This window comes from Passer montanus, unplaced genomic scaffold, assembly GCF_014805655.1.
Source record: "Passer montanus isolate IOZ18808 unplaced genomic scaffold, ASM1480565v1 scaffold58, whole genome shotgun sequence".
NCBI classification, from domain to species: domain Eukaryota; kingdom Metazoa; phylum Chordata; class Aves; order Passeriformes; family Passeridae; genus Passer; species Passer montanus.
In genome coordinates, this window is record NW_024370816.1 from 3,255 (window position 1) to 29,475 (window position 26,221).

The 26,221-nt window shown below is 39.6% G+C and overlaps 3 protein-coding genes across 5 annotated transcripts; 2 read left to right on the forward strand and 1 right to left on the reverse strand.

Annotated features, from left to right (window-relative positions):
• The first annotated feature begins 1,542 nt into the window (after nt 1–1,542).
• RNPC3 (RNA binding region (RNP1, RRM) containing 3) lies at nt 1,543–14,253 on the forward strand. The gene is made up of 14 exons (XM_039726249.1): nt 1,543–1,546; nt 1,856–2,090; nt 2,739–2,819; nt 3,530–3,641; nt 4,153–4,221; nt 4,804–4,949; nt 5,866–5,991; nt 6,730–6,866; nt 7,642–7,803; nt 8,038–8,132; nt 8,212–8,270; nt 8,795–8,927; nt 10,055–10,127; nt 14,030–14,253. Exons 1-13 carry the CDS (start codon nt 1,543–1,545, stop codon nt 10,112–10,114), a joined length of 1,419 nt encoding a protein of 472 aa, XP_039582183.1. The 3' UTR covers nt 10,115–10,127; nt 14,030–14,253.
• A 147-nt stretch (nt 14,254–14,400) lies between these two features.
• On the reverse strand, nt 14,401–15,813 carry LOC120510432 (serine/arginine repetitive matrix protein 3-like). 3 transcript variants are annotated; one of them, XM_039726260.1, is made up of 2 exons: nt 15,535–15,813; nt 14,401–15,373 (listed from the first exon to the last, which is right to left on the reverse strand). In XM_039726260.1, exons 1-2 carry the CDS (start codon nt 15,774–15,776, stop codon nt 15,034–15,036), a joined length of 582 nt encoding a protein of 193 aa, XP_039582194.1. In that variant the 5' UTR covers nt 15,777–15,813; the 3' UTR covers nt 14,401–15,033. The 3 variants fall into 3 exon arrangements, with proteins under 3 accessions (XP_039582194.1, XP_039582192.1, XP_039582195.1); XM_039726258.1 differs by having other exon boundaries at nt 14,401–15,294; nt 15,456–15,813; XM_039726261.1 differs by having other exon boundaries at nt 14,401–15,269; nt 15,432–15,813.
• Nucleotides 15,814–17,759: 1,946 nt separating this feature from the next.
• On the forward strand, nt 17,760–26,221 carry LOC120510433 (pancreatic alpha-amylase-like). Its single transcript, XM_039726262.1, has 10 exons — nt 17,760–17,966; nt 19,358–19,504; nt 19,784–19,981; nt 23,547–23,777; nt 24,163–24,296; nt 24,382–24,504; nt 24,616–24,715; nt 24,921–25,042; nt 25,152–25,277; nt 25,876–26,221. Exons 1-10 carry the CDS (start codon nt 17,799–17,801, stop codon nt 26,063–26,065), a joined length of 1,539 nt encoding a protein of 512 aa, XP_039582196.1. The 5' UTR covers nt 17,760–17,798; the 3' UTR covers nt 26,066–26,221.

The following is a 26,221-nucleotide window of genomic DNA, read 5'->3' on the forward strand; positions in this document are numbered from 1 at the left end:
TTGAATGCCCAACTTTGATAAGAAAACTACTGAATTAATAGGAGATATGTATGCCAAAAAAGTTATCCTAATAATGCTTTTTAAATACTAGTCTGGTTAAGAAGCCTGTGTCAGAACTTCCCCCTTATACCTTGGGTTTGGGGTTTTTTTGCATTGCTTATAGGTTTTTTTTAGGCCACACTTTAAAGGACTAAAAAAGTTAAAAGACTGTGTGAGGTGAACAGTGGTGAGTTAGGTGCTTGTGCCAGTTGTTAGCAGCCTGCTGAGCTCTGGACTTGAGGAATGCTGGATCTTCCTAGCACCACTGTCAAAATCTTGATTTTAAAATTCCTAGCTACTGCTGACAGAGTTTAGCATGTTTGTACTTCAGGAGCAAAAGGTTGGTTACTTGAAATTCCAGCAATTTAGTAGGCTGTGTGACAAGTCTGATTGTTAAGGCTGCTGCTGTGTTCAGGTGACCAACCTGCAGTGGTTCTGGCTGTGCAGCCTGGTCCCTTTCCTTCCTGCCAGCAGGAAATGCTGCTAAAAGCTGAGCTGGGAGGACACCAACAGTGCAGAACTCTCATGCCCACACTAGCACAGGCTTAGCTTAAAGCAGTTGGGACTGCATCCTATGGCCAGTGTGCCACTCAAAGGAAAAACAGTTATGCTTTAAAACAGTTCTCATGTTTGTCCTCTTCCCTTTCTCTTCTCCTCTGTAATTACTTGAAGGCTTTATCAAGACTGCATCAGCTGAAACTTTTGGGTCACACATTAGTTGTTGAATTTGCAAAGGAGCAAGAGAGTGCACAGGTACTTAGCCAGCCTTCTGTCTCAGACAAGTGCAAAAGGTATGTGTAGAGTAATTTCCTTGTTATGTTTGTGGTCAAGGAAAGGGGATTCTAGATTCATGGTACTTATGTAGTACTTGTGACTCAAAGGATAAATTGTAACCACTTGGAAGTCTTAACAGGCAGGTTCAGATCTATAGGACAGTGACTGCATTCCTCCCAACAGAACTGTGTCATTTGCACCTGTGAAATGTGCAAATAAGTGACAAAAGCTATATGATAGTGCTTAATTAAAAATACTACAGTAGAGTTGTCAAGTTATTTATTCCACTTTCTGAATATGAACAAATCAATAGTTTAATACCTTTGAATTTATGGCCTCTGAAGAGAGTGCATGATAAATAATTAAAATTATTTTCCTTTGAGTGGGTTTAAGTCAGGAGTGTTTGAATATAGGGAGTCTTACTTAAATCTGCATAAGTATTTATTTTAGAAGGCTATCGCTACTGTAATTATACTCATTAATTAATTATGAAGAATTGGTAACAGCTGTAGTAATGCAATTGGTAGAAGATGTTATAAACACCTGTGGTAATTTATTTTTATATTTATTAATAGATGATGCATATTTTATATATTACATTAGACATACCTAATTTTTGCCCTGTTTTAATTAAGACTAAATTAATTTTCAGTCTAGAAGAACCAGTGAAAGAAGAAGAGAAGATAGAACCAAACTGTATTAAAATAGAGAATGGAATTGCACCCAACCATGGGTTAGTGTTGGGGTTTTATTTATCTTAATTATTTTATTTTGTTACAGATTATTTTGAAATGTGTTATGTACTGTTGAACAAGATGCTCCAAACAATAACTCCTATGCTACTGTTCCTTGGGCATGCAGGAGTTGTGATAAAGATGGAGTTTCAGTTCCTCAAGTTTAAAATGCTCACATCTGCATGGTGAACTGGTGCTTTGAGCTTGTGGATGTTCCTGCCAGCAGGAAATGCTGCTAAAAGCTGAGCTGGGAGGACACCAACAGTGCAGAACTCTCATGCCCACACTAGCACAGGCTTAGCTTAAAGCAGTTGGGACTGCATCCTATGGCCAGTGTGCCACTCAAAGGAAAAACAGTTATGCTTTAAAACAGTTCTCATGTTTGTCCTCTTCCCTTTCTCTTCTCCTCTGTAATTACTTGAAGGCTTTATCAAGACTGCATCAGCTGAAACTTTTGGGTCACACATTAGTTGTTGAATTTGCAAAGGAGCAAGAGAGTGCACAGGTACTTAGCCAGCCTTCTGTCTCAGACAAGTGCAAAAGGTATGTGTAGAGTAATTTCCTTGTTATGTTTGTGGTCAAGGAAAGGGGATTCTAGATTCATGGTACTTATGTAGTACTTGTGACTCAAAGGATAAATTGGAAGTTGGAAGTCTTCCACTTGGAAGTCTTAACAGGCAGGTTCAGATCTATAGGACAGTGACTGCATTCCTCCCAACAGAACTGTGTCATTTGCACCTGTGAAATGTGCAAATAAGTGACAAAAGCTATATGATAGTGCTTAATTAAAAATACTACAGTAGAGTTGTCAAGTTATTTATTCCACTTTCTGAATGTGAACAAATCAATAGTTTTAATACCTTTGAATTTATGGGCTCTGAAGAGAGTGCATGATAAATAATTTCAATTATTTTCCTTTGAGTGGGTTTAAGTCAGGAGTGTTTGAATATAGGGAGTCTTACTTAAATCTGCATAAGTATTTATTTTAGAAGGCTATCGCTACTGTAATTATACTCATTAATTAATTATGAAGAATTGGTAACACCTGTAGTAATGCAATTGGTAAAAGATGTTATAAACACCTGTGGTAATTTATTTTTATATTTATTAATAGATGATGCATATTTTATATATTACATTAGACATACCTAATTTTTGCCCTGTTTTAATTAAGACTAAATTAATTTTCAGTCTAGAAGAACCAGTGAAAGAAGAAGAGAAGATAGAACCAAACTGTATTAAAATAGAGAATGGAATTGCACCCAACCATGGGTTAGTGTTGGGGTTTTATTTATCTTAATTATTTTATTTTGTTACAGATTATTTTGAAATGTGTTATGTACTGTTGAACAAGATGCTCCAAACAATAACTCCTATGCTACTGTTCCTTGGGCATGCAGGAGTTGTGATAAAGATGGAGTTTCAGTTCCTCAAGTTTAAAATGCTCACATCTGCATGGTGAACTGGTGCTTTGAGCTTGTGGATGGCACAACAGCCTTCTAGCACCATGCATTGCTTTCTTGGGGGCTTGGAGGGCTGGAGTTCTCCCAGTGTTAACAGCACAATATCACTGACTTTTTTCCTGATGCTTCTTCCTTCCTCTCCAGTTTTCATTTTAGCACACATGAAGTAGTAAATTTTTGAAGCTAATGCAGCCCTTTGAGCATTGAGTTTCTGATATTTGTGCAGGCTGCTATGCTGTGCTTTTGGTTTTGGACATGTTGATTGTTTCTGTTTGCTTTAGGCTTCTGCATGGCTTGATACTTCCAGTGTGCCCAAGCCCAGTAAATCTGTCATGCACTGGGGACTACTCCAGGATGTTAAAGGCATTCTAAGTGGCCCAAAACTGTTCTAGGGGAAATAATACTTCAGTGTTACTTCAGATGTAATCAATAGTTAAGCCTCTAGTAATCATTAGTTGTTACGGGTGATTAAGTGGCAGTAATGTTAAGGTGTCTTGTTTTCAATCTTTTTTTCCTCAGCCTCACCTTTCCCATCAATTCTTGCCTCAAATATTTGTATCCACCACCTTCAAGTGCAATTCTAGCAAATATAGCAAATGCCTTGGCAAGCGTGCCCAAATTTTATGTCCAGGTAAGTAAAAAACAGGAAAAAAAAGTATAAAATTAAAGACATTCAATTTTTCCTCTTTTAATTATCCACAGAAGTAATTATTTTTGTCATTGTAAATACTAACTTGGATTTTCTGTGACAGTGTTAACCCATCTTAGTTTTTTACTGTGCTGAGGTGATGAGATTTTATTAATCTGAGGTAGATTACTTAATTGACACTGAAGACTTAACTGGATATGCTCTTCCTAATTAGATGTAACTTGAGTACCTGGAATTTCATTCAGAGAAGATGCTGTGGGTGTTCCTTGTACTGACTATTAGTGTTGTGAGAAGGTGCTGTATGTTTTTTATTAGCCTTGTTAGGGTGTTCCTTGTACTGACTATTAGTGTTGGATCTCAAGTGCAAGTTTTACATTGTTCACAAACATTAAAACTGCTGATTTACACCTGCCAGGAGTGATTGGCTGTTCTACCTAACAAGGAACTGTTATCACTTATTCAAAGGAAACCTACTTATTTTGACTTGTTTCAGGTACTCCATCTGATGAATAAAATGAATCTTCCTCCACCTTTTGGACCAATTACTGCTCGTCCTCCAATGGTAACATTTTAAATGTTTTCAGTACTGTAGGATTGATTCACAATTTAAATTGCTAGCAGCATAGTAGGAGGTGTAAATTTCTAGAGGATTGCAAATCCTGCTGCATTTCACTAGGTACATGTTGGTCTTCTAAAGCAATTCTTTGGACTATACTTTGAACAAAGAAATACCCATCTATGGTAGCAGCACAGGAATGTTTCAAACTGTTGCTTCACTGTTGAAACTGAGATGGCTTTTCAGCCTAAGCCTTCACCCATATGCTTGGACTGTATTCTTCTCAGGAAAGTTCTTGAAGCTGAGTGCAAAGTGAAAATCCAAGGCCATGGCTGCTGTGTTTTTTTTCATCTCAACTTAAAAGAATTAAACCATTCACTGTTATGCTTCAGAAAGCAGATTTTTGTTTTTGCTTGTGGAAAGCTTTTCATTAGTAATGTAGTTTACTAAAATGGTATCTAGATCCCTATAAGCATACTTGTCAAAAGTTCATTAATTGCTTTGGCTGTTGTTATTAAGAAAACAAGATATGTTTAGGATTTTTCCTTCAAGAAGTTTAATTTTTTCAACTTTTTTCCCCATGATTAGTATGAAGAGTATTTACCAGTGCCTGTGCCACCTCCCCCAATCCCACCTCTGCCTCCTGAAGAGCCTCCTTTGCCTGAAGAGGAAGAAGGACTGTCTAGTGGGGATGAATCCGAATATGAAAGTGATAATGATGAGGAAAAGGAGAGGTATGCATTTTACAGTCATTTGCAAGGTTTTGGGCTTGCTAAAAGGGGTGGTTTTACTTTTCCAGCTTCTAGTTCAGCAAGTGGTAATGTTTGCAGAATATAGATGTACCATCTTGTAGAGAGTGTGTAGAAATCTTTCCAGATGCTTAGAGAAACTTCAGAGTGCAGAAGAACAGTGCAAGTATAAATGCAATAAGAAAAGGAAAGTGGCCTATTGGTGTGCAACTTTTCCTTTGTTCCCATGTCCGAAAAAACCCAACTAAACAAAAACTCATCTTGAAGAGTGCAGATATAAAGAAGCAGAAATTAGATTGTTTTCTGAAGTCTTCATTGTTCCACATCTTTCTAAATTGACTCCTCAGCCAGAATCATATGTGCACACCAACTTATCTGCAGATATTGCTAGGGGTGATAATATTTCTGCTGAGGATTCTCTTGCAGCTTTGGGACTGAATTACATAATAGCTGTATTTTTTTTTAATCTTTAAACTAACTCTAAATTAAAAGGCAGCTTTTTCCTTTGCTGTCTAAACTGAGAAGTAAATCAGAAAGTCCCTATGCTGTATTTGGAAAAACACATCATTTGGAAAAAGGTAACCCTGTTGAGTATTATAAAATCAGGTTCAAGCTGTGGGCCATCACAGCTTCAGTGTCCCAGTAAGGAGCATGCTTGGGGAAGGAAGGGCATGACTGACATGTGAGGATTTTGGTCAGTCCTTAAGTACTCTGTGTATATTGATTTTCTATGTGTTACAGCTTCAGTTTTAAGGTAGTTAGTTTTTTAATTGTATTCTGAGAAGTTCTATATCAAGGGCTTTAAGGAAAAAAAGGTTTTTAAAATAAGTACTTTCAAATAGACTGTAAATATCTTTGTTTTATTTTTGTTTGGTTTTGTTTTTATTTTTGTTTAAAATAGAATGACCAAGTTGATGGAATTGGCAACCCTTCAGCCCAAAAGACCAATAAACACAAAGAAGCGCGGTGTTAGAAAAAAACAAAGAATTAAAGACATGTTGAATGTTCCTGTGTGTACTTCCCACAGGTTTGTGGTTTTTGCACTTATCCTACTGGTTTTATTGCCCTAAAAATTCAAATTTTCCTCTAGTTTGAACTAAAGTCTGCTCAACAACCTTCAAGTGTGCCTGATTCAAGCTTCCTGTCAAACTAATAGAAATTCCTTTTCCTAAAAAGATAACTAGTTTCACATCACAGGTGTGATGAAGCAGTTTGGATTTATTGTTTGGGCTGCTTCTTAAAAAAAATTTAAAAACTAAAAGTGTGACACTGGAAGAATAGAAACTGCCTTGCTTTAAAGTAAGTTTGGGTCTTAGAACAGTTCTTGTTCTTGCAGTTCTGTGCCACAGTGGACAGCAGTGCAGTATTTCTATGTTGTGATGAATGATTGTGAATGCATTTTTACTAATAGCTGCCTGCTTCCTCTGAGTGATTTGCTACATTTTTTTAAAATGTTGTATATTTTATATACTAGGTGAGAGCAGCAGCAAGGCCAGGTTTTTTTTCATGCTGAAGTTACTGGTGAAGGTTTTAATAAATGCCTGTGTGTATTGTACTGTGGTATGTGATGGTTGGTTTTGCTCCCACTGCCAGACATACCTTCTGTATCTGCAGTGTTGTAATCACCTGAAATGCTGTTAGGTGAAATGAAGAATGTGTATTTGTGGTAAACAACAGTGTAAAATCTAACTGGAAGAAATCTTGTGTTTGACCATGCATTAATCAGTGTCTGAATCTTTAATTAATCTCTTGTTGTTTTAAACAGTAACTCGCACCCTACACTGTCACCTTCAGATGTCTTTGAGCAGCTGCAGCACGTAGGTCATAAAAAAATAGAGTTTCATATTAGTACTGAGATCCCAGCTGTTGTTCAGACAAACCCAGAAAAAGAAGAAAAAAATGGTAAGAGAGTTTATACTTCAAATGTATTTAATGTTCAAGTCATTTGGCTTCAGCATATAAACGGGTGCTGAAATTTACACCAGGAAATAATTATTTTCCCTTACTGTGTTGGAGCTTTCAACACCAAGTTGCATCATATTTGTATTTGCTGTTCTTCCCATGTTACAAGCTTTGGAAAGGATCCAGAGATTTTTAAAGGTCTCTCTCCTATGTGCTCTGTGGTTTATGGTGAATTGCACTATCTTTTAAATGTTAGGATGCAAATGTTACAAATTTTCAGTATTTTATGGTGCAAATGAATATATCAGATTTTCCTTTTCCAGCTCTTAGAGAGCAGCATCCGAGTGATTGCCAACCCCTTTTCTCTGGTGCACTGATTATCTCCCATAAACATGCTGGGCACTGATAACAATGAGGTGTGATGGCTTTTTAGAGGGTTATGGTCAGTCTGTGCTTCTTGGTACTTCAGAGTAATATCCAGTTTCTTTAAGGAAAAATAGTGAAATGGATACAGGATTGAACAGCAAGGCAAGTTTTATGCTAAATAATGTGTGCCATGGCCCTTATTTGTACTACATGGGGTTTTATAGGACTGTACACTGCAGGTGCTTTTGTCAAACCAGGGATTAAGACTCATTTTTAAGGGTGAATTCAAATTGCCTTACAAAGTCTGCTCTATTATAATGTTGCTGGAAAGAGTATGGTTTTTTTGCTGGCTCTTGATCTTGGTGTGAATAAAGGTATAAACCACTTACATAATTTGTTGAAATTTCAGACCTTTATGCAACCACGGAAGAAATCAATAATACAGGCTTTGGAAGGATTTTCCCAGCTCCTAGCTCAAATGATAAAATGGAAACTGAAGAGGAGGATGATGAAATACCATCAGAATTTATTTCTAGAAAGGATCTAGAAAAAAACAGACTTTCTAGAGAAGGTATAACTGTGAGACTCGATTATCTAGTAACAGCTTTTTGATTTGTTGCAACAAATAGCTTAAATAAGTTTCTATTTTCTTAATTGAGTGTATAGTAAATTATTTTATACTGAGCAAATGTGCAAAGTAAATGAACTAAAGCATGTGTTTTTTTTGTCTTCAAGAAATGGAAAAATATTCTGTTTTCAAAAAAAAATGAACTAAAGCATGGTTTATTTTTTTTTTGTCTTCAAGAAATGGAAAAATATTCTGTTTTCAAAAACTATGAGCCAGGTGATCCAAATTGCAGGATATATGTGAAGAATTTAGCTAAACAAGTTCAAGAAAAGGTAAGTAAACAAGCAAATTAAATATCTATCAAAAGGGCTTTTTCTTAGCATTCATCTTACACTTACACTTTAATTTCAGGACCTTAAGTTCATTTTTGGAAGATATGTTGACTTCCAGTCAGAGGTGGAACGCAATATGTGAGTTCATTTCATACTTGGTTAGAATTAAGCCTTCTATATTAATTTCTATGACACTTCTGAAAACTGGGATTTTAAAAATAGCCACATTTTCTGTGTTCCCGCATAAACAAAAATGTGTTAGACCTAAAAATCTTCATTTTTGAAGATTAAGAAATCGAATTATTTTATTATGTGACTGAAGACCCTATTATTTTGCCTTTATATTTTCTTTCTCAGATTTGCTTTTCTTGGCTGTGTGACACAGAATGAACTGTGTGGGTGATTGTGTGTATCTGATAATTTTGCATATGTCTTGTTTAGTAGTACTGCACATCAATTTGCCATCCTGCAGTTTAATATTACCTTTTAGTAAATGGTTTCCCCAAGCAAAATTGTTTCCAAGGACATCACGCCTCCTTGTAGGCTTTGCTTCTGTTTCTGCTATTTCTCCCACCTGAAGCATGAGAATTGTGCATTTGTACTGTGAAATCTGCAAGGTTTGTTAAACATGAGTCATTCCCAGTTCTCCCCTGTGCCCCTAGGTTTGACATCCGTTTGATGAAAGAAGGCCGGATGAAGGGACAGGCTTTCATTGGACTTCCCAATGAGAAAGCAGCTGCTAAAGCACTGAAAGAAGCAAATGGCTATGTCTTATTTGAAAAACCCATGGTGGTTGTATCCTTTTCTTCAAGCATTTATGTTCTTTGTCATCTCTGCCAAGTTTTGTTGTCACAATGTTCTACAAAATAAAAAATGCCTTAAGAAAACCTGTCAACATAACACAGTGCACTGTTTATGGTAGCTGAAGAAAACACAGATGCAGCCATGATATTTTATGAAAAATCCTTGAGTAGGATTGTTCTCCTGAGGAGCCTCGGGAAAGAAATGTAAACAATAACTATCTGCTGCTGTGGAATGCAACAGGTGCATCTGTGATTGGTGCATGCTTGTTTCTAATTAATGGCCAGTCACAGTCAGCTGGCTCCGACTCTGAGTCACAAGCCTTTGTTATTGCATTCCATTCCTGTTCTTTCTAGCCTTCCGATGAATCCTTTTCTCTCTATTCTTTTAGTCTAGTTTTTAATATAGCATTGTAATATATATCATAATATAATAAACCAGCCTTCTGAAACATGGAGTCATGGTTTAAGAACAGAATTTGCTGGTCTTACATCTTTGATCCTGCAAAGACAATACAGAAGATAATTTAGCTTGTATGATCACTGTATTTAAATTAAATTCAAGGTTTTGTACTTGATTAGGTGTGTGTTTACAGAATCATGATCATAAGAAATGTTCCTGTAAGAGTAAGTGGTTCTAGATGGGTTTTTCAGCTGCAACTGTCTCTTTTTGATTGCACAGCATTTTTTTGTGTGAAAGTCCTTTCTTACTTTTCACTTAAATATTTCATAGTTTATTTCAGTTTCTTTATACTCACATTAACCCCAGCATCTGCTGCTTTTACTGATTTTCCTCTCAAATACTGTGACATCAAAGTTAAGAATTAACATGCTGGGTTGGAAGTTTGTAAATATCAAACATTTATCCTACTGTAGTTACCCTGTTTGCATCTAACCCATTCCCAGTTAGTCCTCCTTATGGGCTCTCTATTAACTCCTGTGCTGTTTATCAGTGAGGTCCTAATCTTAGACTAATAAGACACTGTTATAATACTTCATACTGTAGTGGAATTGATTCAGAGATAAAGGTCACTTTCTAGACTAATTTGTAGGAGTAATCTTTTTTGTCTTTCCTAACTGACTTGTATTACCAGACACTTGTAGTCCTTAATAGAATCTCAGCAATTTGCTCGTTCAGCTAGACCAAAACAGGATGCCAACGAAGGGAAAAGAAAAAAGTAAAACCCTGCACAAGGTATGGACTCTCTACCTGAAAGTAAAAAAAAATAATTGGGCTGGGTTTTTTTGTTAGTGTTTGCTTGGTTTTATTTACTCTCTCTTTAACAGCTTCTTTAGGAATAGTGATGATGGAGAGGAAATGTTCCATACAATTTATTTTCTAAAATGTGTGCTTATGCCAGAAAAACAGAGTGCAAGGTATATAGCTGGTGTAAGTTTAAAACTTCCTTTTTTCCTGTGTAATAAGCTCAGAGGCCAATTATTTTCCTAATCCTGATCTCATAGGGCATTTGTCAGTTTCTCTAATCCTTAATCTGCAAAGATAAGGAGAATAATTTATTTTCTTAAATGTGTGCTTATATCAGAAAAACAGAGTGCAAGGTATATAGTTGGTGTAAGTTTAAAACTTTTCCTTTTTCCTGTGTTAAAAAACTCAGAGGCCACTTATTTTCCTAATTCTGATCTCGTAGGGCATTTGTCAGTTTCTCTAATCCTTAATCTGCAAAGATAAGGAGAATAATTTTGTGGAATCGGACCACTTATCTTTTAGTCATCTCCCAGGGTTTTGGTACTGAAAAGTGTTGCCTCTTACCTCCTTCCTTTCCATCCCTGCTGTAAAGTGATCCTGAAGAACTGGTTTCAGCAATAAACTTCTGCTGGCTGTAAAGAATCTTTGCTAACTTCAGGAAATGAGTTCTTAGTGCTGTTGGGGCAACCTTTAAACTTGTTTGAATTAGTGAAGGATATTCTGTCAGAAAATGCTGCTTAATGTTGCATTGATCAAGGCTTCCTTTGTTGTGGAATGTGTAGGTCCTGATTTTTGGCATTATTTAAACATAATGGGAAAGTATCTTCCAGCAGATAGTTGCTATTTAACTTTTATTTCTTATCATGTAGCTTTACTTCACTGCTCCCTACTCTTGAGTATTTCATTTATGTGAGAGTAAGTCAAGCAAAATCAGCTCTAATTTACCCGAGTGGTTTCATGGCCTGCAAACATTTGCACAGTGAACTCGAAAATGACCATGTGAAGTAACTGGTGCAAGAATAAAAAGCATTTATTTCTCAGTCTTTCTCATGTATCCTCTGATACATGAGTTAACTCATATTTAAAGGGCGCTGACCTTAATTTCTGGTTACAGTTGAGATCATTCTGGTTATGTCTTCACTTAAAACAAAATTAACTGGAGTCTTAGCCCGAGTGCTTATGAAACATTACTTAACCCATGGTGTGGTTTTAATCTGGAGCTTGATCCTTGTTACTCTGAAGAAAATAAAGGATGTGAACATTTGTTTTTGAATTTTACAAATTGGTTGTAAAGCCCACATTGTGGTTATTGTGATGGTAGTATTTCTATTTTTAACAGCTACTCTAAGTGTAGGTTTTTCATTCCATCCATTGTCTAATGATTTTTAAAATCAGGTTTAGGCTTGTTTCTCTCTCTTTGGTCTTACTTCCTATTTTGTGTTACTGTTTGTAGTTTGCAAAATCTGTATTGTGTCAAATTAAAGATCACTTTTTTATAGGCCTTCTGTACTGGTCATTGAAAAGACCTTTGGCTAAAGTGTTCTGTTAGGATCAAGTTTTATGAGACTATTTCAGTCTTGTTTGTCACTCCTTTCTTGTTAGAAAAAACCTTCTATTTGTGTTATATAGTGTCTAATAAGATTACTATGGTTTCTTATATTAAAAAAATATTGAAGTAATTTAGCTATTGGAGAACCTGATGAAATCTGAGCAGTTTTATTCTTTTAGGAATTCCCCTTTTTTCCAACTAATTTTGTACATTAATTCTGAATTCATTAAACATGCTAAATACTTGATTTGCATAAAGAAAATAGCAAAGTGCTTATTTGTTATTGTTTTGATGGTCAACTCAGAAACTTTTTCTAGAGTGAGCAAACCATACTGAGGCGAGATTTAACTGTGCACCTGAAAGTCTTCCATGAGTTACCCTCTTACAAGTGTCCCTGGTGTTCTGTCATGGGCAGAGCTTCTCACTTAGCTTGGCTGTTTATATGTTGTAATCATAGCAATGTGCCATGGAGTTACCCAGGTTTCTAAGGATCCATGAGGTTTAATTAAAAATACTTGCTGTATTTTCCAAGTAATGGTCAAGCTGACCCCTATTTCTGTATGACTGTTTTTCTGTTCCTGCTGGAATATTCTGATGGATGCTGATTTATGAAGTGAAATTCCATGATAAAAACTTGGGTCTGCTTAAGTCTAGGGTTATTTTTCTGTTGTTGGGTGGGTTTTGTTGGCTTTTTTTTTGTTTGATTTTTTTTTCTGCAAAGGCTTTATCCTTTTTTTTTGACAAAACATTACATATGGTTTATAGAATACTGCAGAACTCCTTGCTTGGCTGAAATGTCTTTTTATTGATGGACTGGCAAAAAGTTCACCTACAGTGACTTTCCTGTAGCTAAAATGCAATTATTTGGCAGAAAAGTTATGTGGAAGAAACTGATGTTGAGAGGTCTCCAGCTTCTTCATAAGGAAGCAGTGGTTTGAAAGCTGGCATTAAATGGAAACATGATTGGGTTTTGGACCTGATGGAAATAAAATGAGTCTTAAAATGGCAAAGACTTGAAGGAGATGGAAGAATCTGCTGGTGTCCTAATAGTTCAAGTTATCAAAAAATGTTTTTTCTTTTGAATATGAAGCTTAGTGTTTATGGATTCATCAGCCCTCATTAAATCTCATAAGGGGTTAGAACTGGTTTTTATCAAAGAGGCATATTTGCTTTTTTTTTTGCTAGGTAGCATAAAGTTATGTGTGTGCAATACTGAGAATCAAGTAAAATTAAACCACATTCTGCTGTTCTTCTTTAGAAACATTCCTGCGTAAATACTGCAATAATACTGTCATGCAGAGTGTATCCTTTCTTGTTGTATCCTTTTTTGTGCAATGTTTCCTGTAGCACTCAACTGCATCTTAAGTTTTCATATAGAGTAGGTGTGGGGAGAAGTTAACATGTTTTAAACTTGAGCTAATCTAATAATTTTAAAAAGCAAATTTTTTCAGGGGGGGAAAAAGAAACCAATGAGTTGTCTGTGTTGTGTGAATAGACACAATGAAGGTTCTTAGTCTTAAAAGGTGGCCTTCACCTTCTTCCTCAGATACCCTACTAATTTGTGGTCCTATTCCTTAGAGAAACAGTTCTAGTTCACACCAGCTGATCTGTGTGAGGCTGTGCTGAGCTCACACTGACCAAGTCACCTTGTTTTACTTTAAAAACATATTAATATAATATGTTGGCTAAAATACATTGCAGTGCAGTTTTAATATTAGGGGGTTGACCAGTATTTTAGATCATTTGATGATTACTGTTGTCCTGGTACATGAGAAACAATTTGGAGTTGATTTAGTTAATACATTCCTTACTTTGTTTATTTTTTTTTTGAGTAAAGAAGAAAATTAACAATATCTTGCAATTAAGTATTTGGAGCTGGACTAATAATCAACTATTAATCACTGCTACTTTCTGGTTGTTTGGGTTTTGTTACATTGCTGTCTGCACTTAGGTAGTGTTGTTGCTAGTGACCTACATGTTTCCTGTGGGTTTCATTCTACATTACTGTTTAACATTCCGTAATACAAAATTAATACATTCTGCATTTATTATGATGTATTTTTCACAGACATTAAGCACTTTTAAAACACTAAGCATCTTTCAATTTAAAACTGTGAAAAGCCAGTCTAACACTACTATTTTTTGGTAGTTCTTACTTTTAACATGCCTTTGTGATGTCTGTAATATAAAATTAATACAGTCTGCATTTATTAAGAATTTTTCACAGACATTAAGCACTTTTTAAAACACTAAGCATCTTTCAATTTAGTTGTGAAAAGCCAGTCTAACACTACTATTTTTTGGTAGTTCTTACTTTTAACATGCCTTTGTGATGTTCCAGGTCCCTTTTGTGTTCCTTCTCTTTCAAGTATTATCAAGCTGGGGAAGAAGCAGTGTCACCATCAGGACTCTTGAACTGTGCGTAGTTGCATTTCTAAAGTATTTAAGGCAGAGAATAAATTTTCCCATCTTAAAGATATCTGTAATCTTTAAGTATAACAAGACTTACTACATCATAAATGTATGTTAGATTGCTTGTGAAATCTAATAAATTATTTAACTTCTCTTCATTTTGCTGCCTTCTCTTTGTTTTGACTTTTGTTCTTGGGGTTTTGGGCAGGACAGGTCTTGTCTTTGAGACCAAGCAGAAGGACTGATACATGGGCCTGAATTTGTACTCTGAACCTGGGCACTGTTCTTCCTCAGTAATTAACTTGCATTGTTCATCTGCAGCTTGAAAACTGTCACTGGTGAGACTGAAGTCATTAAAACCAGAGCAGCAGTTAAAACTGGTATAGATGTGGTCCTTGCCCTGTTGAGGGTGATGGTAATAGTTGTCACATGGGATTTGCTACATACTGTGCTGGTTAGTGGAACTGTCTAAAACCTGTGGGAAACATTGCAATGTCATTTAATTGATAAGATATTCTAGTCCAGTGGATTTAAAGGAAAAGTTATCTCATGAACTACTAAATGATAGCTGATCGTGTGGGAGCTGGCTGCTGTAGAAGATTTGTCATTACTCCAGCTGCAAACAGTCTAAATCACTAGTATTGGTGGCTGGACCAAAGTAAGTGTATCTTTGCTATTTTTTTCCAATAGGAGCTGGCTTAGCAGAGTCCTTTGAAGTGCTTTTACTGGAATTATTGTTATTTTACTTGCTGCATTCCCGTGGGGACTGTGTAATTGTTCCGTCAATCCTAGAGGGCGTTTTCACCTTAAATGCTTCTATAGTTCTACAGTAGTATGTCCTAACACCCATGTTGAGCTACACGTACAGGACCAAAGGCCCACAAGTGAATTTTCAGAGCGCCGAAGTAGGATAACAGCAAGATGGTGCTGTGCTCAAGGACAAAAATACTTTACAAGGAAGTGCGGAAAGTGAATGTTCGGGGAGCTGTGCCCTGCCCGCGGTGTCCCGGGGGCGGCGCGGGGCCGGGCTCGCCGTGCCCGGCGGAAGGGGCGGAGCGGGGCGGCCCCAGCGCGCCCGGGCCGCGCTCCTCTCGGGGAGCGCTGCCGGCAGCCTCCGAGGGGCGGCGGTGCGGGCTTGCTTCGCCCGCGGGCAACACGGGGCTGCTGAGGGCGTTCTGTGGGAGCCGCCAGAAGGGACGGGGCAGTGCCGTGCTTCCCCGTGACAGCCTCTGGCACCTGCAGCTCCCGCAGCTCCGCGTCGGGCGTGCCGCGGGTCTGAGCGCGGTCGCCTGCGGGCTTGCTTCGCCCGCGGGAAACACGGGGCTGCTGAGGGGGTTCTGTGGGAGCCGCCAGAGGGACGGGGCAGTGCCGTGCTTCCCCGTGACAGCCTCTGGCACCTGCAGCTCCCGCAGCTCCGCGTCGGGCGTGCCGCGGGTCTGAGCGCGGTCGCGGGTGTGTTGGCGGCTCCGCTCCGGCCGTGACCCAGCAGAAGGCCCGGTGACCCGAGGTCCGTGCTGGCCAAGACAGCGGCACGGCTCTGCAGGGACGCTCCGCTCCCCGGTTCTCTGCATTGCAAAGTTGCTCTCTTCCACATGGCCTCTTAGCGTTTTTCCAAGTTTCAAAAACATTTTGAAGCTAGAGCCTTCAGAGTGCGGTGAGGATTTCAACATCCCCATTCCCTTATTATTGCTTGTGTTGAAGGCAGAGCGGCCATCAACTTGTTTCAGAGAAATTAAAATCTACGTCGAATCTTTAAGGCCCAGGCCTTGGAGCTGGTTGGGCCAAGGTATATTATTCTTAATACTTTGTGTCATTTACTGCTTTGTGTATTTACTGCTGTAAGTAAAACTTGCCAATCTAATAAATGCCTTTTCTTATCAGAGAGGATGGAATTTTCTTAGCTGATTTTATGTTAATGCACGGTTATCCTATCAGGGCCAAAAAGCATTTCTTCATGAAAATAGAAGCACGCAGAACAACTGTTTATGGTTGAAACTTAATCTGTAAACTTAACTGAACATCTACAAGTAAATAATGGTATTAAAGCTATTTTGTTCACAAGCAGAAAAGCCAAATATACCAAATGCTTAATTCTAAATAACTCTGCCTGCTTGTGAAGAGCAGTGACATCTGATAGCAGTAGGCTCTGGAAGGCTGGTTCTACATTTTGTAAACTGTATTTTGTGCCTAAATTTGCTCCAAAGAGTGCTCTGCTATCTGAGAGATATGGATCATCCTTTCCTTGAAGCAGGTGTCAGGGCAGTTTAGTTGAAGTCTCATAAAATTTTATATCAATTTATATCTGGCTAATTGTATCACAGCAGGTTGGAGTTTTCAGCAGTGCATTCCCAAGTGTGTATTAAATCAGGAAAAGCACTGATTTCCTTTGTGTGGCAAACCTGAGGGCCATTGGGTTCATGTTTAAACCTTCACTGAGGTGTTTGGTTTCCCTTGTGACAGGAATCTCTCTTTGCTCTGTTACTGTAAGATAACTTTTTATAAAGAATAGTTACTTACAGGAAAGTAACAAGATTCTGTATTTTGTTATAAGGGAGGTATTAGTTCTGCCATTTGTTTGCAGAAGTTCTTCTTGTAGGATTTCTTTGTATCTCAGACTCTCTAAATCAAGTTCTAAACAGGAAGAGTGCAGAATAAGGTTCTCAGTAGAGTAATGTAAACCTTGATAGTTGTTTGGTTTCTGGTTTGTTATGTGTTGTAACAATCTCTAGGTGAGGAAAAGGAGAGGCAAGAGAATAAGGTTCTCAATAGAGTAATGTAAACCTTGATAGTTTGGTTTCTGGTTTGTTACATGTTATAACAATCTCTAGGTGAGGAAAAGGAGAGGCAATTTTAAGTAAATGCAAATAGGATATGAGTTGGGAAATGCAGTTCCTAGCCTAGCTCATTAGAAGGAAATGTAGCTTCAAACCTCTGGAAAGCTCCTTTTGCAGAACTCTGTACTTGGGCACTTGGAAGGAGATTTCTTGGTTATGGAGTTTCACAGCACTTCTAAACATGCCATCGCCCATGTTCTTAAAAAGAGAATATCTGCACACAAATCCTGCAGGTGTGCAGAGATCAGACATCTAGCATTTCTGGGTTTGAGTCACTATAATTAATGATTTCTGTGTCTGAGAAATCTTCCAGGTTTCAGGCTGTTGTTTGAATGAGAGATGTCATGCGTATCATGAATGACAGACTCACATATGTTAAACATCCAAAATATCTGGGGTTTCATAACAAATCATGGTAAGAAATATGCTGCCTCTGCAAGGTCATGTCCAAATATGTTCAAGTTGTAGCAACACCATTTGGAAAAAAAGATGCCTCTCAATGATAAATAGGAATGTAAAATAATGTACATTAAAATAAGAAAATGTCCTTTTCAGTCTATGTAAGTATTCCTTTGCCCTTTGGGGTAGTTTTTGGCTTTACACTAATAAAACCACAGCTTTTACATTCTGGGGGCAGCCTGCGTTAGGCAAAAATCTTAAGTGCATGAAAACAAAGTGACTGTTAGTATGGGAATTTGATACAGGTTAGATAAGATCCAGTTCTCATACAAAATAACAGGTAAATAAATGTGATGCCAGGGATGGGTGTTTACCTTTAACTGTGTATTTTCTAATGTGTACTTTACCCTCTTGCAGGAACATTGACAGTTAGTTAGAAGAGCCCAGCTGATCACAGAGCACTGGATGGGGATCTATTTTCTGCTGTTAGTTGCAGGGCTTTGTTGGGGGCAGTACAACCCCAACACTGTCCCCAAGAGAACCTCCATTGTGCATCTCTTTGAATGGCGCTGGCAGGATATTGCTGAGGAGTGTGAACGCTACTTAGCTCCTAATGGATTTGGAGGAGTTCAGGTATGTCTGCTCCTATCAGTAGGTAGTGAAATTGCTACAGAGATGATAATTTGTTTTTCACAGAAAATGTTCAATTTGTCAAAGGACAGGTACTGAACAAGAAAAATAGAAATTGGTAATGGAAGTAGTAAATGCTGACAAATATATTCTTCAGCTATCTTCGAGTAAGCATGGATTTATTTCATTGCTCCAAAGTGCATGTTTTGCAGTCTGTGCTATTACATTTAGATGAATTAGAATTGCACATCACTTACTAAATCTTTTTTTTTACTGCTGTGAAGAGTAACCTATGTTTATCTGCTTCATATTATTTAAATCAAGGAAAGCTCTTAAGAGCTAAGTAAATGTAAAACGAAACTATGACTGAACAAAGGCTTCCAAAGAGAACAAAAAAGTGCTGAAGGTGTTAAATAATTAAGTACAAAAGGCTGCTGACTGTGTTCACCCAAACTGGCAGGTTTCTCTCTGTGTAGCACAGAGTCACAGTAAGCCACTAAGAGACCCTTCTTTGCAGGAACCTGGTGTGAGCAGGCAGAAGTGAACTGAGCACAGGTTCTGGTGAAGGTGTCCCTGTGTGAGTCAGTTCTGTCTGAACAACAGCGACGTGTTCCTGTGGAACCAGAACCGGCACTTGGGTGGGGTAGCATGGCAGGAGAGCTGCCACTTATTAAAGTATTTCCGTTTGCCTGTCACATTGCTCAGGAAAAATAGGTGTGAAGGCTGTCTCTTGTAGCCCTAGAGATTGCAAGCTGGCCTGAGTGAGAACTCTCCCATAATTTTCAAATAATCATCTTGTCTTTGCAGCCTTCTTTCCAGACCAGATGGACTTTAAACTGATTTCTCAGACTGTGGCCTATGCCTGTTCATGATTTTAATCTGTTCTGTGGCAGGGACTCAGAAGTTTTTTTCAGATGATGACTTGCTTGGAGGTATCAGCAAAAGCTTGTTGCCTAAAAAGTATCCTGAAAAGTCTGTAAAAGGAAGAGGTAGAACTCACCTGGAAACTTACAAGAATTAGGTCAAGAATGCGTTCATCCAAAGCATTACAAAAATGGGAAGTTGGATCAGTTTTAAAGGCAGGATGTTATGTCAGTTGTTATGCAGTCACTTCCTTCCTCTGCTGACCTAGTTCTTCAATTTCAGATGCTTCTTTTTGAAACTTGAAATCACAAAGAAAATTTGGCCACTCTGTTCATGGACCTAATTGTTATACTGGCTTTCTACCTGTTGAAGGCCAGGCCTCAGTCTTTTGTTTCCCACCTACTACAGTGTAAGCAGAGAATACTGAGGATCTAAGTGTTCTCTAAAAATGTCATTTCTCTAAAAATACTGGGCAAACAAATTAACCATTTTCAGTATCCTGTTACCAAGTGCCATTGTTTTATTGACAGATTTCACCTCCAAATGAAAATGTTATCATTACTGACCCCCGGCAACCCTGGTGGGAAAGATACCAGCCTGTCAGCTACAAGCTGTGCACAAGGTCTGGAAATGAAACTGAATTTAAAGACATGGTGACCCGGTGCAACAATGTTGGAGTAAGTACTTTTAAAACCTTCTGGTGTTTACAATGCAAGGATATAGCCAAACAGTGATTCTACCATTTAAGAAAATGGATGCACTGTTACCTGCCTGTCTGCTGAGCTGCATGTTTTAGCACCCTTGCTGTATGCTAATAAAATGATGGAATAAATTATTGGCTGAAGCAGGCAAGCAGAAGTGGTGGGATAGGGCAGGAGGTATGGGAGAGAGAATATTAATTAACGGTGCTGTGGGAAGTAGCTTTTTCAAATTGTTATGTGGATACTGTTCTCTAGGTGCACATTTACGTGGATGCAGTAATCAACCATATGTCTGGAGCTAATGCTGGGGCTGGTGACCATGCTACTTGTGGAAGCTATTTCAATGCAAAGACTGAAGATTTCCCAGCTGTGCCCTATTCTGGCTGGGACTTTAACGATCATAAATGTAAATCTAGAAGTGGAAACATTGAGAATTATCATGATATATCTCAGGTAAACCTACAACTGTGGCTTTCATGTACAACTGTTTCTGTGCTGTGATTTCTTTGCTCTTATTTACAGTGAGATATTTTTTAAAGGAATTTTTAAAAGCCTCATGAAAAGCCATCCAAATTAATAATAGAGGTTAGTGTTGCTATGAGGAACACAACTTCTTAAAGGGATAGCTGTACTTGAGACAATGGCTCAATTTCAGATTCAGACAAATGTGCTTATGTAATTAATAAAGACAATTTAAAGCTCCTAAAATCTATTTAGTGTGCTAAAAAAGGTAGAAGTTATTATTTGCTTTTTATTGTAATTTGTCTGCAGTGTCCAGTGAAGTGCTAGAGGATAATTCCAGAATTGCTTAACATCTGAGGTTTCCAGTATGATTTGAAGAGCATTTTAGAGTCCTCATAATGCTTACTGCACTTTATTCTTTTCCACAGGCCCTTGAATGTATCTCTGCAAACCGGTCTGCCTGCTGGCACTTACTGTGATGTCATTTCTGGGCAAAAGGAAGGTGACTTCTGTACAGCAGTTGAAGTACATGTTGCTGCTGATGGCATGGCTAATTTCCTAATTGGGAATGAAGACCAAGACCCATTTATTGCCATTCATGTTGATGCTAAATTGTAACCGGATGTGTTGTACATGTGCTGTTCCTTCTCCTCTGTATCTTTGTTAACAGCAAACAGATGTGCAGAATGTCCTGCCTCTCAGGACTGCATGAACCGAGACAGAGCAAAGTGTGTTAGCTGTGTTACCAATGAAATAGTGAGCAGCTGCTGTACAGAGATGAGAACTGGTGGTGCCATGCAGATCTGGGACTGGTCCTATACATCTGCGTGCATTTGTAAGTGTACTTTATTCAGTTGAGGTTCTAATAAAAAATGGAAGGAGAAGATTGACATTAAATTTAAAATTGTGCTGCCGCGTTCAGAAGTGGGGGATGCTGTGAGATCCACTCACAGCCCATGGGGGAGGTGCCCATGGTGGAGCAATGAGAGTAGATTCTGGGATCCAGTGGAAGACCTGGTGGAGAGAGGAGCCCTTGCTTCCAAGCTGGAGCAGCCTGTCTTTGGACTGCACCCCATGGGAAGAGAGACCCAGGTTGCAGCAGTTTTGGGGGGTTGTGTGCCCATGAAAGGGACTCAGCTGCAGCAGATGAGGTTTGGCTGCTGCTCTTGAGAGCGGACCCACACCAGGGCAGTAGGGTGAGGAAGCAACTCTCATGGGTGCCTGGTGTTGGGCCAGTGTAAAACCATGACAGTTGTTCATACCCTGGTGTGAACTCAGTCTAATTCTGAGAGCAAGACACCTCTGAATGCTGGCAAACTCGTTCATTCTCTTAATGCTGTTAGATTTCCTGTCATCTTTCAATCAGCTTCTACTGCTTTTCCCTTCAGAGGGTCTGTGTGTTATGTTTTGGTGCAGGGATTGAGAGACATAGACCATGCTATGCAAGCAAAACCATTTATTACAGTAGTTCACCAGTATTTATCGGTCTCTAAGTTCTGTCCAATATTTTCCACTCGGACTCCTTTGCTCCTGTTCCCTTAGTAACACAATCTTCTCAGTTATCATTCTTTCACCAGCAATGCCCGTGTTATATTCTTTTGCCAGAGCAGTCAGAGTGACCACACAGGATGTCTTCACTTTTGTCCTTGCCTTGAGTTTCTCTCTCCTGGGGCCAGGAGGATGACGGCACCACTCAGCTCAGCTTCTGTGGCTTTCTGATCTTTCTCATCTCCCCCTTTTTTTGGGTTTTTGACTCTAAGTAATTTTGACTCTATCATTACAAAAAAGTTCCCGGATATCTGTCATACAACAGTTAAACATGAAGGAACAACATGTAGGTAAACAACTGTTCCGTGACCAAAATAGCAGCAACATGGATTTACTGGAGGGATTAAACTGCTGCAGATCAAATTCAAGGTTATAGGACTTAGTTAATGACTGTCAGTGAATCATCTCTCCAGCAAACAATCCTGTTAAAATCACAGCTCCCTGAAACTACAAGGTTAATTTTAACAAATGTATTTCAATGCATCCTGCAGGCACTCTAACAGTGTTGTGCCATGGCTTCAGTACTGCGTGCAGGGCTCGGTGCTGCCGTGCAGGGCTCGATCCTGCCGTGCACAGCCCGATCCTGCCGTGCAGGGCTCGGTGCAGCCCGGTCCTGCCGTGCAGGGCTCGGTGCTGCCGTGCAGGAGCTGCTGGGCGGCTCTCGGCAGGCACAGACCGGGGACCCGCAGGTCAGCGCTGCCGCCTGGCACGGGAGGAGGCGGGAGAGCTCAGACAAGCCAGGGGGGCTTTCAAGCCCAGGGGGTTAATACCAGCCATGGGGTATTACCCTGGGCAGGGGCAGCTCCGAGGGGGCTCCACCACTGCCAGCAGCACCGCGCACCAAATTGAGGATCGACCCAGTCTGTGGATTTGTTCTCAGGATGTGTCTTGGATCCACAACCAGGTGTGTTATCAGAATCTTTCACGGTACTCCTGTTGCAACTGCTTACAGGAGTTTTTTAATGTCAAGGTCTCTTTCATTTAGGAAAGAGGTACATGGTGTTTAACCCATTATGACAGTGGCTCCAGTTTGGAGAAATTACTGTACCATTTTAAGTTGTATTGACACTACTGGAACACCTCCCCAGTACTCACAATTCCATGGTTTTTCATCCAACAAACACTGCTGATGTAACTTAATCAGCTGTGCCAGCATCTTGCTTTCCCTCGGATTGTGACTCACAAAGAACGACCCAACTCACCCTTCCTAGGCAGAGGGGGATGTTAAAAGCTCCTCTGCAGGGTCCTTGCCTGTTGCTGAGGGGGCACCAGGATTCTTTCCCGGCACCCTCCTGAGCTTATAGAGTTTCTAAAATAGCTCTCCAGAGAGGTACAAAACCAGCTTCGAGTTTACCACCTCTCATCGCCCATTCATCCCACAGTTCCACTGGGAAAGCCATTCTGGCCTTTAACCCTTTAACATGTGATTCTGACCAGTGTAAAATCATTTTAAGAGAATGAGAAGCAACTGTTTTTCTGGGCTTCTCTAAAAGTTTATACATAAGTTGTGACATGTTTTTCTTCTGAAGACATATTCCTGCCCATGTCCCCCACAGCTCACCATCAAAACCTGAGGGGATGGATGCTGGCTATCTCCTGCTTCCTTTCTGCAGCACTTCAGTTCTGTGGGGCATTCCCAGAACGGCTAGATAGGTAAATTGTCGTTTCTCACCATTGGGACACCATTCCCGGGGATGGAGAGACACAGACCATGCTATGCAAGCAAAGCTGTTTGTTGCATCAGTTTACCAGTATTTCTAGGTCCCTAAATTCTGTCCAAAATTTTCCACTCAGACTCCTTTGCTCCTGTTCCCTTAGTAACACAATCTTCTCAGTTATCATTCTTTCACCAGCAATGCCCGTGTTATATTCTTTTGCCAGAGCTGTCAGAGTGACCAGATTGAATGTCTTAACTTACGTCCTTACCTTATCTCTCCCAAGGCCATGAGGATGGTGGCACTAGCCAGTTCAGCTTCCATATCTTTATTTTTTCTTTTCTGTTGCACAGGTCCGGGACTGCCGTGTGACCGGCCTTCTGGATCTGGCCCTGGAGAAGGACTATGTGCGCTCCAAGATTGCAGAATACATGAACCATCTCATTGACATTGGTGTAGCAGGATTCCGAATTGATGCTGCCAAGCACATGTGGCCTGGGGACATAAAAGCATTTCTGGACAAGCTGCATAATCTGAACACTCAATGGTTTTCTGCCGGAAGTAGACCTTTCATTTACCAGGAGGTAATCTCCACATTTTCTCCTTTATGTTTGCCTTTGTCTTTTGTATTTCTTTTGCCTCCTCCTTCAGAGGAACAACAATACATCTTCATCCAACTTACCCTAGAAGGAGCTCACAATTTACTTAGAGCAGCCCTGCAGACATAGTTCATTTTGATTCGTAAAGATGCCTCCACAACAGATTGTCAATCAGCTTTAGCTGTCCTTTCATCAGTCATGTTTTTGCATGTGTCCCTCATGTCTTATACTGAATTTGTGTTGCTATATACAGCACAAATACACAATTACTTTCTTCTCATTGTAAACCAAGAGCTCATGTCAAGTTCTGTACATTGCATTGTTGGTCTATGTGAGACAACAGGGATGCAGGTTTTCTTTCCTGTATCAGGTAATTGATTTGGGTAGCGAGCCCATCAAAGGCAGCGAGTACTTTGGAAATGGCCGAGTGACAGAATTCAAATACGGTGCCAAACTGGGAACAGTGCTCCGCAAGTGGAACGGAGAAAAGATGGCCTACTTAAAGTAAGGATGAAGGTGCTGCAACTTATCCAGGATTCTCTGGATCCACCAGTTGACAGGGTAGCTTCAAGTCTGTGTTTTTGTTTAGGAACTGGGGAGAAGGCTGGGGCTTTGTGCCTTCTGACAGAGCCCTGGTCTTTGTGGATAATCACGACAACCAGAGAGGACACGGGGCTGGTGGAGCTTCTATTCTAACCTTCTGGGATGCCAGGTGAGGCATTGCTCTTGTGTGGGTGATGCTTCCTGCTTTGGCTTGTTTGTCTGTGTGTTCTCTGTCAGGTTCCTCCTTCCATGTCTCATTCCTTGTTTGTCCACCAAACAGGCTCTATAAAATGGCAGTTGGCTTCATGCTTGCCCATCCTTATGGGCTCACACGTGTGATGTCAAGTTTTCGCTGGCCAAGATATTTTCAAAATGGAAAGGTGAGCTGTTGATGCTGAAGATCCATCCATGGGGATTAAGGGTGAGAGAAGGGCCACAGAAGTAGTCCAGTGCATTTCAGGTTTTTCGAGTGATTTCCCTGTCCCAGGCTGGATGTGAAACTTTGATGCTCCCTCTAGCTTTGTTCACCAGAGGGGCTCTCTGCATTTTCAGTCGGGAGATCTAAAGCTGTCTTTTTAATGCCAGGACGTCAATGACTGGTACGGACCCCCAAGTAACGCAGATGGCTCCACAAAGGCCGTCACCATCAACGCGGACACGACCTGTGGCAACGACTGGGTTTGTGAACATCGCTGGCGTCAAATCAGGTAGGGCCCTGGGGAGAAAGAAGAAGTAAAAGCAGTTGCTTTTGCTTCCTGCTCCATGTGGCTTTAGAGGTGTTGCAGGTGCAGAGGCAGGCATTGCTTGTGTTTCCAGGAACATGGTTATCTTCCGTAACGTGGTGGATGGTGAGCCTTTCTCCAACTGGTGGGACAATGGCAGCAATCAAGTGGCTTTTGGCCGTGGTAACAAAGGCTTCATCATCTTCAATAATGATGACTGGTGAGTAAGAGCGAAATGAAGTATAATTTGTTATGATTATTAAAAATTATTATGTGTTAAATATGTATTTTAAAAATCTAGTTATTAATGTAACCTTTTTCGGTGTTGCTAACTTATAGATCTTTCTTATGGATTATTATTGACAGTTATTGACAATTTAAATGTAGCATTTTCCACTCTATCATAGACTCTCTTCAGTCTTGGCTGTTTAGACCTTGTAGTGTGGTCTTTATATTTCCCAGTTCTGAAGCTGGCTGTGTGACTGGGTCTGGTCAACCAGCAAAGTCTGAATTTATAGTAATGAGGGAACTTGTAAACTCAGGAATATGTTCTGGTTTTAAACAGTTTTAAAAACTGTTGAAATTGTTTACACGAGAATGAGATGATAAGAGAATGGGAGTATGTCAGGGCTGTAATAAGTAGCTGTAGTTGTGGTGATGAGCAATGTGAAGCATGTAGTGCATGAATAGATTCTGCAGTGTCCAGTGAAGTGCTAGAGGATAATTCCAGAATTGCTTAACATCTGAGGTTTCCAGTATGATTTGAAGAGCATTTTAGAGTCCTCATAATGCTTACTGCACTTTATTCTTTTCCACAGGCCCTTGAATGTATCTCTGCAAACCGGTCTGCCTGCTGGCACTTACTGTGATGTCATTTCTGGGCAAAAGGAAGGTGACTTCTGTACAGCAGTTGAAGTACATGTTGCTGCTGATGGCATGGCTAATTTCCTAATTGGGAATGAAGACCAAGACCCATTTATTGCCATTCATGTTGATGCTAAATTGTAACCGGATGTGTTGTACATGTGCTGTTCCTTCTCCTCTGTATCTTTGTTAACAGCAAACAGATGTGCAGAATGTCCTGCCTCTCAGGACTGCATGAACCGAGACAGAGCAAAGTGTGTTAGCTGTGTTACCAATGAAATAGTGAGCAGCTGCTGTACA